General features: G+C 54.4%; 1 protein-coding gene and 1 long non-coding RNA gene across 4 annotated transcripts in view; one reads left to right on the forward strand and one right to left on the reverse strand.

The window, feature by feature from the left end:
* LOC141058778 (uncharacterized) overlaps positions 1–18,435 on the forward strand; it is a 285,572-nt gene that overhangs the window by 258,076 nt on the left and 9,061 nt on the right. The window lies entirely within an intron of this gene.
* PHKB (phosphorylase kinase regulatory subunit beta) overlaps positions 1,987–18,435 on the reverse strand; it is a 116,580-nt gene continuing 100,131 nt past the window's right edge. For 2 of the 3 annotated variants that reach the window (XM_073554990.1, XM_073554992.1), the window contains 14 exons: positions 16,067–16,171; positions 14,425–14,507; positions 14,257–14,347; positions 10,908–10,969; positions 10,406–10,565; positions 10,247–10,328; positions 9,571–9,628; positions 7,248–7,338; positions 5,550–5,752; positions 4,909–5,043; positions 4,290–4,419; positions 4,052–4,159; positions 3,612–3,752; positions 1,987–3,075 (listed from right to left, as the gene is read on the reverse strand). In XM_073554990.1, the coding sequence (XP_073411091.1) occupies positions 2,938–3,075; positions 3,612–3,752; positions 4,052–4,159; positions 4,290–4,419; positions 4,909–5,043; positions 5,550–5,752; positions 7,248–7,338; positions 9,571–9,628; positions 10,247–10,328; positions 10,406–10,565; positions 10,908–10,969; positions 14,257–14,347; positions 14,425–14,507; positions 16,067–16,171 (1,587 nt within the window). In that variant the 3' untranslated portion in view covers positions 1,987–2,937. Of the gene's footprint in view, positions 3,076–3,611; positions 3,753–4,051; positions 4,160–4,289; positions 4,420–4,908; positions 5,044–5,549; positions 5,753–7,247; positions 7,339–8,592; positions 8,684–9,570; positions 9,629–10,246; positions 10,329–10,405; positions 10,566–10,907; positions 10,970–14,256; positions 14,348–14,424; positions 14,508–16,066; positions 16,172–18,435 lie in introns of all 3 variants that reach the window. The other variant, XM_073554991.1, reaches the window with a different exon arrangement.

Genomic DNA, 18,435 nt, shown 5'->3' on the forward strand with positions numbered 1-18,435 from the left:
GAATCACTGCGTTGAGAAACACGTGATGGTGTCTCCGCAGTGTCGGATGTTGATCTCCATGAGTTCATTCATCCTCCTCTTCATAGTCTTTTTACTAGGCATTGCTCCTACTAGCCAGTTTCCTACTCCACACTGATGAGGGGCAATACCCCGAAACAGCTGTCTGTGGATGGATACCATGTTTTGGCATAGGTGGTTTCCTTCATTGGAGACTGCCCTTCCCGGGCAAAGACCTGGCTGGTCATTGCTTGCGTTGAGAAACACGTGATGGTGTCTCCGCAGCTTCTGTTTTGCATCATTATCATTACAGACAGGATTATAATTACTGATAACACAGGATCCACCATTCACAATAGGTGATGTCACAGCTCACCTCCTCCTCCTATACAATGACTGATAACACCTCTATATACAGTAGTTCACACAGGATCTACCATTCACAATAGGTGATGTCACAGCTCACCTCCTCCTCCTATACAATGACTGATAACACCTCTATATACAGTAGTTCACACAGGATCTACCATTCACAATAGGTGATGTCACAGCTCACCTCCTCCTCCTGTAGAATGTCTGATAACACCTCTATATACAGTAGATAACAATGGATCCACCATTCAAAATAGGGGATGTCAGAGCTCACCTCCTCCTCCTTCTGTGCAATGACTGGTTCTAGCAGTTACTGGGGTCTGGGCAGACTACCTTAACTGATGTGAGACTGGTGGTAGGGAGACATGCAGAGAGGACCCCCGCTGACTGTGTGCTGCACATTATCCTCGGCCCCTCCAGGACGCTCAGTGCTTCGTCCATCACTTCAGGATTTGTTGTTTCGTCGGCTTCAGGAGCTGCCCGCGCGGTGGGACCGTTGGCGCCCCGGATGCCCGCGCGGTGGGACCGCTGGCGCCCCGGATGCCCGCGCGGTGGGACCGCTGGCGCCCCGGATGGCCGCGCAGTGGGTCATGCACGCTCAGGAAAGCTTGGTAGCAAGTAATGTGGCCGCCATTATGATGGGCTGTTCGCCATAATCTCCACAGCTCTTCTAGAAGCCGTCTGGCCGCCATCTCGGCAGAGCGGATCGGATCTCGACTCCTGGCCCCACGATTGGGAAGACGAGGCACACAGCCCCATCAGCGCCTGGAGGACGAGTGAAGGACGCGGCTTTATTCTCTTCTCCAGGATTTCTCTGCTTAGTATTCGCTTCGTGATGTGCGGTGACCATGGTGTTTTCTGATTTCCCCGTGCCGCAGTCGCATCCAATTCCAGGAATTCTTGTCGTCTTCTATTAGTAAGCATGAAATCTGAATGTCTCGGTGGCGGGCACTCGAGATGTCACGAGACATCATCCTGGCCGGGATAAAGAGCGTCCACGCATCAATCAGGGCCGGCGGGATGCTTTCTGTCAGATTAGTGGGGGATGCAGAACGTCTGGCGCCCTTTCTGCGCCCGGCTCTTAGGGCCTGTCAATAACGGACGGCTCCGCTCAGGTAGAATGCGAGTAATACTGAGAGGACCGGCCCCGAAGCCTCGGCAGCTCTTGCTGGCACACATGTAGCAGAGCTGAACGCGCACCACCCTCTCATCTGCCTCCTGTAAGGACGAGGGGATGACTTTCTATCCTCTGCCTCCATCCTGCCCTGTTTCATGATTTCTGCTTGCTTTCAGTGAATCCTTCAATCCTAGTTCCGTTATATAATTCTATGTGCCACCACTAGGGGGAGCTCATGCACTATGGCTCTCTACAGCTCCCTCTAGTGGTGACGGCCGGCATCAGAACGTTTATCATTTCCATCTATGCAGAGGGTTTGGCGCTTTCTGTCATTGCTCTGAGGAAATGGCTGCACTTTACTCCCCTGAATTCTCTTGGGGAATTATTTCTTAGTTTATTTTTTGTTTTAAGATCTTGGAGCCGGAAACGTTTTCTGTGGATCCACAACAAATCTCGCCATTAGTATAAAAGACAAATAAAAAGACGGCAACAAATGTCAATCACTCGTCGGAGCCCCTTTATTTATTCTCTCACGCCATAAAAATCACTGTCTCTGCTGCAGCTGGGGGCAAGGGATTCTGGGAAAATGATTGACGGCAGCGGTCACACACACTCTGCAGGCGCCAAAAAACTGCAAAAAAAAAAACACTCAGAAAATCCCATCATGCAAATCTGATATGGAGGAGTTGTGGGTATTCTCTCCTCCGCTCACCTCCAGAGCTGCGGTTACTTCTCCACTAGTCATGTGACCCACAATGCATTGGTCTCTGAATGCAAAAAGGAGCAGGATTGTCGTTGCAGCTTTGGCTGTGACTGGAGTGGAAAAATAACTAAATCCAAGTCCAGAATATAATCTATATATGAGGGTATATAGGACCGCGCAGGACCACAGGGGCGGCCCCGTTACTGTACACAGGGCCCCTGCACAGCAATGCGTCTCCACAGCCGCCATCTGTGACACTAGCGGCTTATAAGACGGCTGATAACAGCGAGCAGCAGTCAATAGAGGAGGGGTGTACTGTCCTCTTAAATCCACCCCCCCCCCCCAGTTTTAGAACTTCAAGCTTTGCCGTATGTCGTGTCTCCAGTCTTCACGACCTCCGCTTGCTGTCAGTGACTGGAGACTCCTGATATCCAGCCTCGATGACACAAATCTCTCCTGTCCTGAAGGTTTGTTGCAATGTATCAGCGCAGGTTTCGCTACTGGATGCGATTGTAACAAACCCTCAGTTGTGAGAGATTTCAGCCTCCCGGAAAAGTTGCAATTGCTGACAACAAGCAGAGGAAGTAACTATGGTAAAGAATCGATGCCGGTTCATGTCGAGAGACTCTGTCCGGTATCTGCCGCTACGACATAGGGGACCGGTCCCACAGCAGCCATTACAGCCTACTCAACGCAATGCAAAACAGAAGCCAAGCCTTGTGTAAGACCCCCGGCTGCGGGGGGCTCCTTAGCTGACGCTGCACGGGTCGTCGGTGCCCGGCCGGACTTCAGCCTCTAGCAGCATGTTCATCACGGCCTTGGTCAGGTAGCTGCAGGTCCCTCTCTTGCCGAGCGGCGGAGTGTTGTAGAAGGTGGACATGTCATCCTGGGGGGAGAGCGCAGAATTAGAGCCGCCGGGGCCACAGCTCTGCAGCTGACAGACCCCACTGATCACTCCTGACTACCAATACCTCCGCAGCCGTCAGTGAATGAGAACAACATGGTTACTACGCAGATTACACAGACCGAGTGCACCTCATTCACTGACCGCAAGCAGCGGAGACAGCGAAGAAATCACAGAACGATCATTACAAAGCTGCTGCTTATCACCTCGCTTAGTCAGCTGCTCCGTACAAGATTGTGTTCACTTACAGCAAGCAGAAGTCTCGAAAATGGCGCAGAATTGACAACAGTTAGTAGAAAGTTTCAGAACTTTATATAAATTATTGTTGCAATTTCTCATTTTCAGGACCTCTGCTTGCGGTGTCTTCTATAGCATGTACATACGGCACCGCTCCCCCCATGTATCCCCCCTGTATACAGCTCGTCTTCTCCATCCTATATCCCCCCGACACGGCGCTCTCTTCTGGATGTCACCTTGGTCGTGTCTCGTGCTGTCCCCGGGGCCAGGCTCCTCCTCACCTGCTTCTCCGCTCCTTGTAGCCGGCTCTGATCGCGCTGGAAATCACTAAACGCCTCTTTCATCAGTTTGTCCAGATCGACCTTCTCCGGAAACTCAAACTCGGGGTTTCTCTCCAGGATGACGGAGACGACCATCAGGAGCTGTGGAGGGGATGGGCGAGAGGTCAGCAGCACAGAGGGGCAAGATGTCAGTGGGGTGGGGTCAGAGGGGAGGGGCCAGTGGTCAGCGGAGTGAAGGGGCCGGAGGTCAGAGGGGAGGGGCCAGTGGTCAGGATAATTATTTCATTCCTGATATTTCACAGCAAATTTAGCTAAAAAAATGCATTAGTTACGGATGAATGTGACCCAGAACGTGACGCTTGTAATCTGTGGCGCAAATTTTACAAACTCCGGGTGACCACAAGGATCGCCCTCGTGGGGCCGGTGATGGGGCTCGGTACCTCCACAATGATCTGCCGGTACTCGGGCTGTGAGATGTTCTGCAGCATGTCCTCCACCAGCAGCGAGAAGTTCATCTCGTACATAGTCATGTCGGACAGGGTGGGTTGCTGTGTGTGAAATGGAGTAAGGGTTAAATCTGGGACCGGTATCTCATTGATGATCACGGGGCGACGTCCTGATATTAGGACACTGCAGGGTGTAAAGTCCTCCCCGGGGCAGACACCGCCATGTACATACCTGAGGGAGGAACTTCCCGGATACGATGATCCCGCTGGGCGTCCGCTCCAAGATCTGCCACACTCGGTCATAGAATCCGGCTGGATTTCTGTTCAGAGAGCCATCGATCTGCCTGCGGTTCAGCCAGCACCTGCGCAGGAACGGAGGAGTCTGGTCACTGACACGTGCTGCAGAAGGGTGCTGAAACGTAGCAGTACTTATAGGGAAACCATCAGCAATTAGGACACTCCCTTCACAGAGGTGACCGTGCAGATCCCCCCCAGAGGACGGCCCTTGTCCCACCCGGCTTCCACCCCGGAGGACGGCCCTCGCCCCAGCTTCCACCCCGGAGGACAGCCCTCGCCCCAGCTTCCACCCCGGAGGATGGCCCTCGCCCCAGCTTCCATCCCGGAGGACGGCCCTCGCCCCAGCTTCCATCCTGGAGGACGGCCCTCGTCCCAGCTTCCACCCCGGAGGACGGCCCTCGTCCCAGCTTCCACCCCGGAGGACGGCCCTCGTCCCAGCTTCCATCCCGGAGGACGGCCCTCGCCCCGCTTCCATCCCGGAGGACGGCCCTCGCCCCGCTTCCATCCCGGAGGACAAAGTTCACCCCGCTTCCATCCCGGAGGACAGTGCTCACCTCCCGGACTCCTGCGGCTGCAGGATACAGAGCAGGAGCTGTTTGATCTTGCTGGGTGAGAGCTGGTAGATGTCCTCTTCTGGCTGCTCCCCGCTGCGGATCTTCAGCTCGTATCTCATGGCGTGAATTATCCATCTGTAAGAGGAGACATTTCCAGTATCACATCACATCCATGTTTGGGGAAAATCCCAGTTTTTACCATTTTCTTCCCCTGGAGACGAGCGGCGCCATTAATGTCCGGGAGCTGCAGAGAAAATAATACACCATCTACTTTGTATATAGCTAATTAAAGGAGCACTCCAGAAGACTGAGTACGAGGAGTGGATTCCTTTAATTCCGCAAATCAACAGATGTCGCCCTCGTGGATTAACATTTAATTACGGAGCAGCGGCCGCTAATTACAGCTACCAGGTGCAACAAAGGACGGTGAAAGGGGATTTCATTTCTTTCCTTAGCAGAAGGCCCAAAAATACACAGGAACCGGAAACAACAGCAACAGGTGCTGATCTTATTTCTTCTTGTTTCCTCCATTCACAGCCAAAGCTGCAGTCAAGTTTCAGGCTACATTACCTGACTTGTTACCTCTCATAAAGATGGCACAGGGGACATAATGTGGACCTGTTGGGGGCGGCCGCACTCACCCCACGCGGATCTTTAGCATCCCGCTGAACAGCTGTGGGGTGTTGGAGATGATCCACCCGATGTGGATGACCAGCTCCTGCTGCAGGACGGCCTCGCGCTCATCGTACGGGTTGCACCTGCTGTAGATGATATCCTTTATCACCCCGGGTGACAGCGGGTTAGAGATGACCGCTTCCTCGTGGCCGAAAACGCCGAGAGTCACCTAAGACGACATGAATCATGGTCACGGCGGGCGAGGAACAGGCAGAGCTGCCGCTGATCAGCAGAGCCGCTGCCACCTGTCACAGAGCTGGAGACAGTAAATCCCCGGCCACTGTTCACCCAAGTAACTCATTAGTCCATTAGCGAAGCAAAGTCAATGCTGTGATTCAATTCCTCACCTGCTGCAAGAATCCTGCGTGCTGTCAGTGAATGCAGACAGTCATAAGCCGCCACCGACCCAGCAGAGCTGGAACCCACAAGCACAGCCGCCACCGACCCAGCAGAGCCACCACCGACCCAGCAGGGCCGCCACCCACCCAGCAGGGCCGCCACCCACCCAGCAGGGCCGCCACCCACCCAGCAGGGCCGCCACCCACCCAGCAGGGCCGCCACCCACCCAGCAGGGCCGCCACCCACCCAGCAGGGCCGCCACCCACCCAGCAGGGCCGCCACCCACCCAGCAGGGCCGCCACCCACCCAGCAGGGCCGCCACCCACCCAGCAGGGCCGCCACCCACCCAGCAGGGCCGCCACCCACCCAGCAGGGCCGCCACCCACCCAGCAGGGCCGCCACCCACCCAGCAGGGCCGCCACCCACCCAGCAGGGCCGCCACCGACCTAATACTCCCCACAGCTTGAGTATTTGCTACCGTTGTATCCAGTCTACATCCGTGAGCCCGACAGCCGAATGCTGGGTGTCTACTTCATCAGGATTGTCTGGACTGGATGCAACTGTAACAAACCCTCACCTGTGAAAAGCATTAAAGGGCTTTTCTGGTTTAAAAAACAAACAAACCTGGATTTCCTCACCCTCCACTGGTCCAACACTCAGTCTCCTGGGATCTCGTATTGTCAGCAGTGCTGCAGCCACTCACTGAGCTCAGTTGCACTGAATGAGCCGATGAGCTCACCGATTGCCTGCAGCGCTAATCAACATGTCGTTAGCGCTGCAGACAACACCAGACACCAGGAGCGGCGGATACTCAGCACCAGACCTGGGCAGGGTGAGTAATGACTTTTTCTTATAAAACAATCCGTACCCGGGAGACACAACTTTCCTGAACCTGGAGACCCCCTTTAAGTATGCATTTTTTTTTTTTTTTTGGGGGGGGGGGGGGGATCAGGAATGTTCCCCCCCCCAATCACTGACAGGAAGCAGTAGTCATAACATACGTAAATTGTGTAAGAGGCGGCAGCGAGGTCTTGTGCGAGACCCCCAAGACAAATGTCTGATAGCGTCAGGGTCTCTCCTATAATGGGGTCCCCTGAAAGTGGAAGAGACCGGATGGAGGCGGCGATGCACAGGACTCTCTCCTGGGTGTAGTCAACCCCCGTAAGCAGACATATTGACCCCCATTATATCTATAGGGCCGCTCCTGCATTAATGCCCCCGTACCACTGCAGGATCCGGGGCCGGACCTCTGACCATCGTCTAGGGCCATGCTTGGATACATATATGTGTCTGTATGAGAGGATGATGGTGGTTGTAGTACTCACCTGCTTGCCCTGAACTAACGCGTTAGTTATGGACGGGGCGAGGCTGTCCACTATTTTACCTAATAGACTGGCAGCGAGGCGCACAACAGACCTGCAAGCAGAAAACAGAGCAGTGCCACTCCACGGCCACACACGCACACCAGGCTGCGCCAACGCTTCCCCTTTAAGACCCTCTCTGGGTATTACATGATCTGTCACTCGTCGGCCGCTAACGAGGAAACAATATTAATACCATCGATCAAATGTAATGAGCCCCAGACGGCGATCACTGCAGGAGAGTCCGTGGTACTACAAGTCTCAGGCTGCCCCCTACATGAGGACACCGTCTAATTCTAAACCATCTCGTTTTATTACACGGTGTCTTCTCCAGTCACATCCAGAGCTGCATAGAGAATTCTGCCGTCAGCCCCGTACATACGAGGGAGCTTCTGTTAGTCCACGAATTGTGGGAGAGCAACAGAAAAACAAATTACATGTCCCACAATGCACTGCGTCTGTGCACGGCCTGGAGAGTGGACAGCAGGCGCTGCAGAATTATTAATGCAGCTCTGGCTGTGGCAAGAAAAGCTAAATACTCAGATCTACATAAAATAAGGGGGGGTCTATTGCCCCTTAAGACTCAATGGGGTCTCTTACCACCTGGGGGGGGGGGGGGGGGGTCGATCTGCATCTACAGCTCTGCCCCCTGCTGGTGTAACACAAGCTGTGACGACTATCCTGTAATAATGAGGGGCTCCACCTCGAGGGATCGGTCAGCCGTGTTATCGCCTCATTATACTCTGTCCTGACGAGCCGCAGGAATTCTGCGCCGTCTGCCCGGGTGCGTGTCCTGCGGGGTCGTCCGACACCTAATTGGGTTTCTGAGGTTGTTTCCCTCCTTAGGTTTTATGCTGCAGAACTCGGTGTAATGAGGCTAAACACCGGCACTGCGTGTAAAGCGCGCGGCGGGGCGCTGATAATGACCCATAATGGAGCTCTTAGTCCAGACTGTCTGATCTGCAGAGCCCGGTTTGACATCTGGCACAACCTCCAGTTCGGGGTCACCTTACAGTAATGTGGTGCGGATCTGCTGTACAGATGTAGCAGAGCCAAGTTTGGTGTCTGGGTTTACATAGGACTGTCAGTAAACCCTGTGCATTCTTCTTTCTCGATGCACACATTTGGCTCTGCTACATCTGAATGTGACCCTCACAGCACCTCCTCTTCTCCTGCCGCGTTATCGGAGGCGCTGGGTTAGTTCATGCCGGTTAATCCAAATGCGTGCAGAATTATGCTCCTGGCCGTGCAAAGCAATCCATGGCCGCTCCCATAAAAGCCGATGACGGCGTGGTTTGCGGCTTTTTACCTGCTTCCCGTGTACCACAAGCGTGGTGATATGTGGCGCCATAGACGAGGCCACCCTCTGCATGAAGGCGGCGGTGTAACGGACCACAAACCTGCGAGTGACAACAGATAACAAGTGCGGTGAAGTGGAAGGAGGGTGCGGGGGATGGGCTTTATTTTAATTTTTAGGAAGCCCCAAAATCCTAATCCTCCCGTGACTGACAACAGCCAGTATATGAAGGCTGCCGTGTGTACAGGAGAGGGACCCCAAAACCAGGACCCCCATACTATGACTGTACTACCTACCAAAATGGAGTGCGCCCCTTCACTATCAGCAGGACCAGACAGAGCCCCCAAAATTCAGCACGACGGACTGTGTCCCCTACACTAGAAATATGCTACTCTATGGCAGGGAGCTCCCCACAGATTGCTCCTAGCTCATGGACCAACTCCTGCAGAGCATCGCTCCCTCCATCAGCTGTAAGTAGTGACCATTCCCCTCGGGGGGAGGATTTCCTCGCCTGTAGGATGACGGAGGGTGAAATGCTGGGATCAGTCAGGGACATTGCCCCCCGTACCTGGTATCAGCGGGGATGTCTGTGGTGTTAGGGGACAGGACCGTGTAATGCACCATGCAGGGACTCCCGGGTTAGGGTGTATTATAGCAGGATTATAGTGCAGTAGTGCGAATGATGGGGGTGAAGCGGGGTGTTACCGGTGAGACCGCCGACCTGGATGAAGGAGAACGTCACCCGCCATGTAATACCCTTACTCGCAAGTGACGACCACTACATATAATGGGGAGTAACTACTAATATATCACATGTGATACTCCAGTCACCACCAAAGCTGCAGGCAGAACAATTCTGCTGGAATCTGACAAACATCGCACAGACCTGCAACTGCAGCTTTGGATGTGACTGGAGTATAAGCAGAGTCCCCCATAATCAGACTTGATGCCTATAATCCTCAGTAGCCCCCCGATAGACCTAGCACTCACCAGAGCTTATTGCTGCCCGCTTTCCTATAGATCCGCTCCATGAAGTCGGACACCGTACCTGCCGAAAAAACGAAATGCGTGAGAGGCGATGGCCATGATGTGACGAGCGTGGAGGAGGCGAATGGCGGGGGAGCGTGGAGGAGGCGAATGGCGGGGGGCAGCTCGGAGGAGGCGAATGGCACAGAGGCAGCGAATGGCACAGGACAGCAGCGTCGCCCCTGCAGAGAGAAGGCTATATTATCGGGAGCCTCGTGACGGACTATTACACGCCGTGTACAGATAGCGGGGTCCCGGCGCCTCGCCGGATCGATCAGCCCCGAGATGACATCATGGTGGCGGCGGGACGATGACGTCAGGCTATTAATCAGGAGGAGCCTCCCGAAGGTTTATGGAGTATTCCTGCTAATAACTAATTTTCCCCCCAGTGGTCCCCGAAGATGACCCGAGACTACTGTGGATTCCACCTCTTAATTAGCGGCTCAGACTCTTTACCAGTGATCGCACTCGCACGGATCTCGCAGGTTTTCATTATTTAATTACTCTGAAGCCAAAAGTGAAATAAAAATCCAGACGTCAACCAATCCATGTAATTAGCACTATCCCTTACTGTCCAGGGGGTCCCCTAATAGAGCCGTGTGGCCACCCTACGTGGCTTATGCACCTGGGTGTCACTCACCTTCCTTTGTGATGAAGTTCGGCCCTTCTCTCTTCATCAGGATGCTGACCAGGATGGCCTGAGAGGCGAGGCAGGTGCAGTCCTGTGGGAAGAGGCGATGAAGAGGTTAATGGCTGATAACTGCGAGCAATGCCGGAAACTGGCGGCTCGGGGACTCACGCTCAGCTTCTGCAGGATCTCGTAGGTGGGCCGGTGTTTCCAGTCCGCTATGTTGATGTCCGGCTGCTTCTCTCGGTCGGCGACCGGGATGCTGGACTGCCTGTTGACTTTGGAGTGTTTCGGCACCTCGAGCTCCTCGAAGCTGTGGAACTCCGGCATCCTGAGAAAGGATAGACGGTGCGGTGAGAGTGTCCGGCGAAAGGGTCTGCAGTAGTGAGGGCAACACTCATCTCCCACAGCTCCATGCTAATTTTCAGGTTCTTCCCCCACTTAGGATTACAATGGTGACACAGGTTCCCTATAGCACTCTGTGTGTACATGTAGTTCGGCTGACAACAGAAAGCAGTAACGATAAAACTTCAGGTTTGAGTATGGAATGAGTGTCTTGCATTTCAGTCCCTTTAAAGCAGTCATCATCGATGGTTCACACTGTCCCTTTAAGACCTCTGATGTAGCTGAGCAGTGTTTGCTGTAGGACTGTACAGGGCATGGGGCGACTTACACTTCTGACTCATTGATCCTCAGGAAATCCAGCTGTTCCACCATCGCTCCAGATATTAGCGTCTGCAAGAAGAAACACAATCAGTGTCTGAAGGAGACCCCCAAACCAGCAACGAGCAGCGACCGTTACCAATCCAGCAAATAGGGGGACCCCATGATCCAACATTGATCATGACTGGCCCCAAGCTGGAACCCCCCAATCCATCAATGAGCAGCCCCCAATCCACCAATGATTACTAACAGATACAGATCCAACAACAGGGGGACCCTCGATCCTGCAACAATCAGTGACCGGCCCAAATCCAGCACGGAGGGGACCCCACAATCCAGCACCGATCAGTGACGCGCCCCGATCCAGCAACGATCAGTGACGCGCCCCGATCCAGCAACGATCAGTGACGCGCCCCGATCCAGCAACGATCAGTGACGCGCCCCGATCCAGCAACGATCAGTGACGCGCCCCGATCCAGCAACGATCAGTGACGCGCCCCGATCCAGCAACGATCAGTGACGCGCCCCGATCCAGCAACGATCAGTGACGCGCCCCGATCCAGCAACGATCAGTGACGCGCCCCGATCCAGCAACGATCAGTGACGCGCCCCGATCCAGCAACGATCAGTGACGCGCCCCGATCCAGCAACGATCAGTGACGCGCCCCGATCCAGCAACGATCAGTGACGCGCCCCGATCCAGCAACGATCAGTGACGCGCCCCGATCCAGCAACGATCAGTGACGCGCCCCGATCCAGCAACGATCAGTGACGCGCCCCGATCCAGCAACGATCAGTGACGCGCCCCGATCCAGCAACGATCAGTGACGCGCCCCGATCCAGCAACGATCAGTGACGCGCCCCGATCCAGCAACGATCAGTGACGCGCCACGATCCAGCAACGATCAGTGACGCGCCACGATCCAGCAACGATCAGTGACGCGCCACGATCCAGCAACGATCAGTGACGCGCCACGATCCAGCAACGATCAGTGACGCGCCACGATCCAGCAACGATCAGTGACGCGCCACGATCCAGCAACGATCAGTGACGCGCCACGATCCAGCAACGATCAGTGACGCGCCACGATCCAGCAACGATCAGTGACGCGCCACGATCCAGCAACGATCAGTGACGCGCCACGATCCAGCAACGATCAGTGACGCGCCACGATCCAGCAACGATCAGTGACGCGCCACGATCCAGCAACGATCAGTGACGCGCCACGATCCAGCAACGATCAGTGACGCGCCACGATCCAGCAACGATCAGTGACGCGCCACGATCCAGCAACGATCAGTGACGCGCCACGATCCAGCAACGATCAGTGACGCGCCACGATCCAGCAACGATCAGTGACGCGCCACGATCCAGCACCGATCAGTGACGCGCCACGATCCAGCACCGATCACTGACGCGCCACGATCCAGCACCGATCACTGACGCGCCACGATCCAGCACCGATCACTGACGCGCCACGATCCAGCACCGATCACTGACGCGCCACGATCCAGCACCGATCACTGACGCGCCACGATCCAGCACCGATCACTGACGCGCCACGATCCAGCACCGATCACTGACGCGCCACGATCCAGCACCGATCACTGACGCGCCACGATCCAGCACCGATCACTGACGCGCCACGATCCAGCACCGATCAGTCACGCGCCACGATCCAGCAACGATCAGTCACGCGCCACGATCCAGCAACGATCAGTGACGCGCCACGATCCAGCAACGATCAGTGACGCGCCACGATCCAGCAACGATCAGTGACGCGCCACGATCCAGCAACGATCAGTGACGCGCCACGATCCAGCAACGATCAGTGACGCGCCACGATCCAGCAACGATCAGTGACGCGCCACGATCCAGCAACGATCAGTGACGCGCCACGATCCAGCAACGATCAGTGACGCGCCACGATCCAGCAAGGACCAGCACCGCCCGACGCCTATCAGGGCAGATTTGACACATTTTGGCATTAAAGGCACAAAACATCATTGTCTCCATAAAAGTCGTCCATACAGCTAAGTGACTTTTACTAATCTGTTTATACTGCAGTCACATTCAAAGCTGCATTCTCGGTTCCTTTAGCTACTGTGTGAGATCCATCTGCTTAGAGGAGCGTCCCTAATACACAGTGGTGCAGAGCATTGCAGGACTGTGTAATGTTCACTGGTCAGCCAGAGATCAAAAGTGCGGCCCGACAGGAACAGCTTTGTAGGCGACTGGAGTACAAGGAACAATGGCTACAAAACCAGCAAGAAAAATCATTTGCAAACTTGCTGCATTCCCGACTGAGGATCCGTCCGCAACGTGTGAACAGAAGCCCCCTTATCGGTTGCAGATATCCCATAATACGCTGCACCATGCTGCATTCTGGGAGATGTAGTGCTTTTCCCTTTCGAGTGCTGCACACTTTGCAGATTGCAAGCGGGAAGAAGGCAGAATTGTGATTGCAGCTCTGGCAAAAAGTAATGTAATTACATAAAAAGCAATCGAGGCGCTATTGGGGGGTGCAGAGTGTAAGTCGAGGGATGAAGGTGTCGCCCCGGGAACTTATTCCGCCCTGCACCCAGTTCAGTTTATGGCGCTGGAAAAAAAAATAAAAGCTTTTCTTGGAATCTTTTCTTGTAAAGAGCCGAAATCTGAATTAATTGGCAGAAGTTCAGAGACTGCGGAGGTAAATCAGAGAACTGGCCGCCACCAGGAGAATTTTAGAAATGTTCAATTATTTTAATGGTTCCTTAAAGCTCCGTCATTAATTTAAGTGCGGAGGACGGGGGAGGGGACGCAGGAAAAACCGTCTTTATGAGCGAAAGCAGAAAAAGTAAAGCTGCCCTTTTTTCGGATCGGACTTCCTCCATCACCCAGGATATAGTAGAGCTCAGCGTGCGCCTTTCCCCTCCATCGACGCGTCATGTTACTTTTCTATTTTTAAACAGAAAATCAACATAAAATAAAAAACGCAGCCAATGTTTTTGCGTGTTATTTGGGCGCGGAGGGATTTGCCGCCGTCCGCTTGTCACTTGCGTGAGATTAAAGTGAAGATGACGAGTTCGGAGCAATTCGCAGGTTGTATGAATAAGTAACGAGAGCTAAAAGCACAGCGATTGTGGGGCCGCAGGAACACAAACCCCTCAATTATTCAGGCTCCGCTCCTCTGCAACCAGTCACAACTCGCAGATGTAGCAGAGCCGAGCTGTCGCCTGTGGATTCATACAGGGCTGCGGATAACCCGACGGTGTACGATGGCAAACTCAGCTCTGCTACGTCTGCAGTGAGGCCGAGCACCGAACAACAACAGCCCCAAAAAAGGCCCCGAGTCCAGATACGAGCCACCGCCGCTCACCTGCAGCCTGTCCACGTGAACTTTGACGCCAGCCACGTTCCCATTCTTAAAGGAGGCGAGCATGTCCAGGATAGGGTTAAACCGGCTCCCCCTAAGAGAAGGAACGAGGGGCCGAGGTTACGGAGGAAGAACGTAAGACCCCTAAATCTTCAGGCCCCCATACCATACCGGATGTTATCCTCGCGGATCAGGACCAGGAACAGTGGCCTCCCCTTCATCTTCCAGTACTGACGAATGAACTGCAGAGCGTTCTGCAAGAAAAGGAGCAAAACAAAAAGTCAATAAAGCTGCTAGAACTACAGGTCCCAGCAATGCCACTCAGTCTGCAAATCCCTTTAAGAGACAGCACGAAAGGGGTTAAACACATTCCAGGGCTTCCAGCCTGGTGGATTTGCAGTTCGATCTCATTTACCTTATTAATCCCGTTAATTGAAATCGTTCTCGGCTCCATTTCCCCAAAAATCGTCATTTTACATTGCAGGAGGAAAGGTGGCAAGAAGTGCGGAAATAAAGGGGACTGTGAGGGGCGAGGAGAAAGAAGGGCGCCTCTATATGGAGCCCACGTCTGAGCGGCACTCTGGTCAGCAAGCCTTGGATGACAGGGCCCGTGTTATAGCAGAGCCCACATGGTGCAGACCTCCCAGCTGCGGGGTCAGTGCTAAAGCAGAGCCGATGTGGTGCAGACCTCCTAGCTGTGGGGGTCAGTGTTATAGCAGAGCCCACGTGGTGCAGACATCCTAGATGTGGGGTCAGTGTAATAACAGAGCCCACGTGGTGCAGACATCCTAGCTGTTGGGTCAGTGCTACAGCAGAGCCCACGTGGTGCAGACATCCTAGCTGTGGGGTCAGTGTTATAGCAGAGCCCACGTGGTACAGACACCCTAGCTGTAGGGTCAGTGTTATAACAGAGCCCACGTGGTGCAGACATCCTAGCTGTTGGGTCAGTGTTACAGCAGAGCCCACGTGGTGCAGACATCCTAGCTGTGGGGTCAGTGTTATAGCAGAGCCCACGTGGTGCAGACCTCCTAGCTGTGGGGTCAGTGTTATAGCAGAGCCCACGTGGTGCAGACCTCCTAGCTGTGGGGTCAGTGTTATAGCAGAGCCCACGTGGTACAGACACCCTAGCTGTTGGGTCAGTGTTATAGCAGAGCCCACGTGGTGCAGACATCCTAGATGTGGGGTCAGTGTAATAACAGAGCCCACGTGGTGCAGACATCCTAGCTGTTGGGTCAGTGTTACAGCAGAGCCCACGTGGTGCAGACATCCTAGCTGTAGGGTCAGTGCTACAGCAGAGCCCACGTGGTGCAGACATCCTAGCTGTGGGGTCAGTGTTATAGCAGAGCCCACGTGGTACAGACACCCTAGCTGTAGGGTCAGTGTTATAGCAGAGCCCACGTGGTGCAGACCTCCTAGCTGTGGGGTCAGTGTTATAGCAGAGCCCACGTGGTACAGACACCCTAGCTGTTGGGTCAGTGTTACAGCAGAGCCCACGTGGTACAGACACCCTAGCTGTGGGGTCAGTGTTACAGCAGAGCCCACGTGGTATAGACACCCTAGCTGTAGGGTCAGTGTTACAGCAGAGCCCACGTGGTATAGACACCCTAGCTGTAGGGTCAGTGCTATAGCAGAGCCCACGTGGTGCAGACACCATAGCTGTAGGGTCAGTGCTATAGCAGAGCCCACGTGGTACAGACATCCTAGCTGTGGGGTCAGTGTTATAGCAGAGCCCACGTGGTGCAGACCTCCTAGCTGTGGGGTCAGTGTTATAGCAGAGCCCACGTGGTGCAGACATCATCCGTGCAGGATTTACCTGTATGTCGTCTATGAGCAGCATGACGTCCTGGGACATGTAGAAGTCGCTCAGGTCGAACACGATGGGGTAACACACGACCGTCTTCCCGAGTATGCGATAAATCTGAAGGAGGAATAGAAATGTGACAAGTACAAGGGAGAAGGCGCCGAATGGACCGGAGGGGCACGATGGCTGCTGCGCTCCTTATAGATGTAGCAATGCTGAATGGACCAGAGGGGCACGATGGCTGCTGTGCTCCTTATAGATGTAGCAACACGATGGCTGCTGTGCTCCTTATAGATGTAGCAGCACGATGGCTGCTGTGCTCCTTATAGATGTAGCAGTGCTGAATGGACCAGAGGGGCACGATGGCTGCTGTGCTCCTTATAGATGTAGCAGTGCTGAATGGACCAGAGGGGCACGATGGCTGCTGTGCTCCTTATAGATGTAGCAGCACGATGGCTGCTGTGCTCCTTATAGATGTAGCAGTGCTGAATGGACCGGAGGGGCACGATGGCTGCTGTGCTCCTTATAGATGTAGCAGTGCTGAATGGACCAGAGGGGCACGATGGCTGCTGTGCTCCTTATAGATGTAGCAGTGCTGAATGGACCAGAGGGGCACGATGGCTGCTGTGCTCCTTATAGATGTAGCAGCACGATGGCTGCTGTGCTCCTTATAGATGTAGCAATGCTGAATGGACCGGAGGGGCACGATGGCTGCTGTGCTCCTTATAGATGTAGCAATGCTGAATGGACCAGAGGGGCACGATGGCTGCTGTGCTCCTTATAGATGTAGCAGCACGATGGCTGCTGCGCTCCTTATAGATGTAGCAGTGCTGAATGGACCGGAGGGGAACGATGGCTGCTGTGCTCCTTATAGATGTAGCAGCACGATGGCTGCTGCGCTCCTTATAGATGTAGCAGTGCTGAATGGACCGGAGGGGAACGATGGCTGCTGTGCTCCTTATAGATGTAGCCATGCTGAATGGACCGGAGGGGGACGATGGCTGCTGTGCTCCTTATAGATGTAGCAATGCTGAATGGACCGGAGGGGCACGATGGCTGCTGTGCTCCTTATAGATGTAGCAGCACGATGGCTGCTGTGCTCCTTATAGATGTAGCAATGCTGAATGGACCGGAGGGGCACGATGGCTGCTGCGCTCCTTATAGATGTAGCCATGCTGAATGGACCGGAGGGGGACGATGGCTGCTGTGCTCCTTATAGATGTAGCAATGCTGAATGGACCGGAGGGGGACGATGGCTGCTGTGCTCCTTATAGATGTAGCCATGCTGAATGGACCGGAGGGGGACGATGGCTGCTGTGCTCCTTATAGATGTAGCAATGCTGAATGGACCGGAGGGGAACGATGGCTGCTGTGCTCCTTATAGATGTAGCCATGCTGAATGGACCGGAGGGGGACGATGGCTGCTGTGCTCCTTATAGATGTAGCAATGCTGAATGGACCGGAGGGGCACGATGGCTGCTGTGCTCCTTATAGATGTAGCAGCACGATGGCTGCTGTGCTCCTTATAGATGTAGCAATGCTGAATGGACCGGAGGGGCACGATGGCTGCTGCGCTACTTATAGATGTAGCAGTGCTGAATGGACCGGAGGGGGACGATGGCTGCTGCGCTCCTTATAGATGTAGCAATGCTGAATGGACCGGAGGGGGACGATGGCTGCTGCACTCCTTATAGATGTAGCAATGCTGAATGGACCGGAGGGGCACGATGGCTGCTGCGCTCTTTATAGATGTAGCAGTGCTGAATGGACCGGAGGGGAACGATGGCTGCTGCGCTCCTTATAGATGTAGCAGCACGATGGCTGCTGCGCTCCTTATAGATGTAGCCATGCTGAATGGACCGGAGGGGCACGATGGTTGCTGCGCTCCTTATAGATGTAGCCATGCTGAATGGACCGGAGGGGGACGATGGCTGCTGTGCTCCTTATAGATGTAGCCATGCTGAATGGACCGGAGGGGCACGATGGCTGCTGTGCTCCTTATAGATGTAGCAGTGCTGAATGGACCGGAGGGGCACGATGGCTGCTGTGCTCCTTATAGATGTAGCAGCACGATGGCTGCTGTGCTCCTTATAGATGTAGCAATGCTGAATGGACCGGAGGGGCACGATGGCTGCTGCGCTCCTTATAGATGTAGCAATGCTGAATGGACCGGAGGGGCACGATGGCTGCTGTGCTCCTTATAGATGTAGCAGCACGATGGCTGCTGTGCTCCTTATAGATGTAGCAATGCTGAATGGACCGGAGGGGCACGATGGCTGCTGCGCTACTTATAGATGTAGCAGTGCTGAATGGACCGGAGGGGGACGATGGCTGCTGCGCTCCTTATAGATGTAGCAATGCTGAATAGACTGGAGGGGGAC

Source organism: Dendrobates tinctorius, unplaced genomic scaffold (genome assembly GCF_039654945.1).
Source record: "Dendrobates tinctorius isolate UK_male_01 unplaced genomic scaffold, ASM3965494v1 ptg000214l, whole genome shotgun sequence".
Lineage (NCBI taxonomy): Eukaryota > Metazoa > Chordata > Amphibia > Anura > Dendrobatidae > Dendrobates > Dendrobates tinctorius.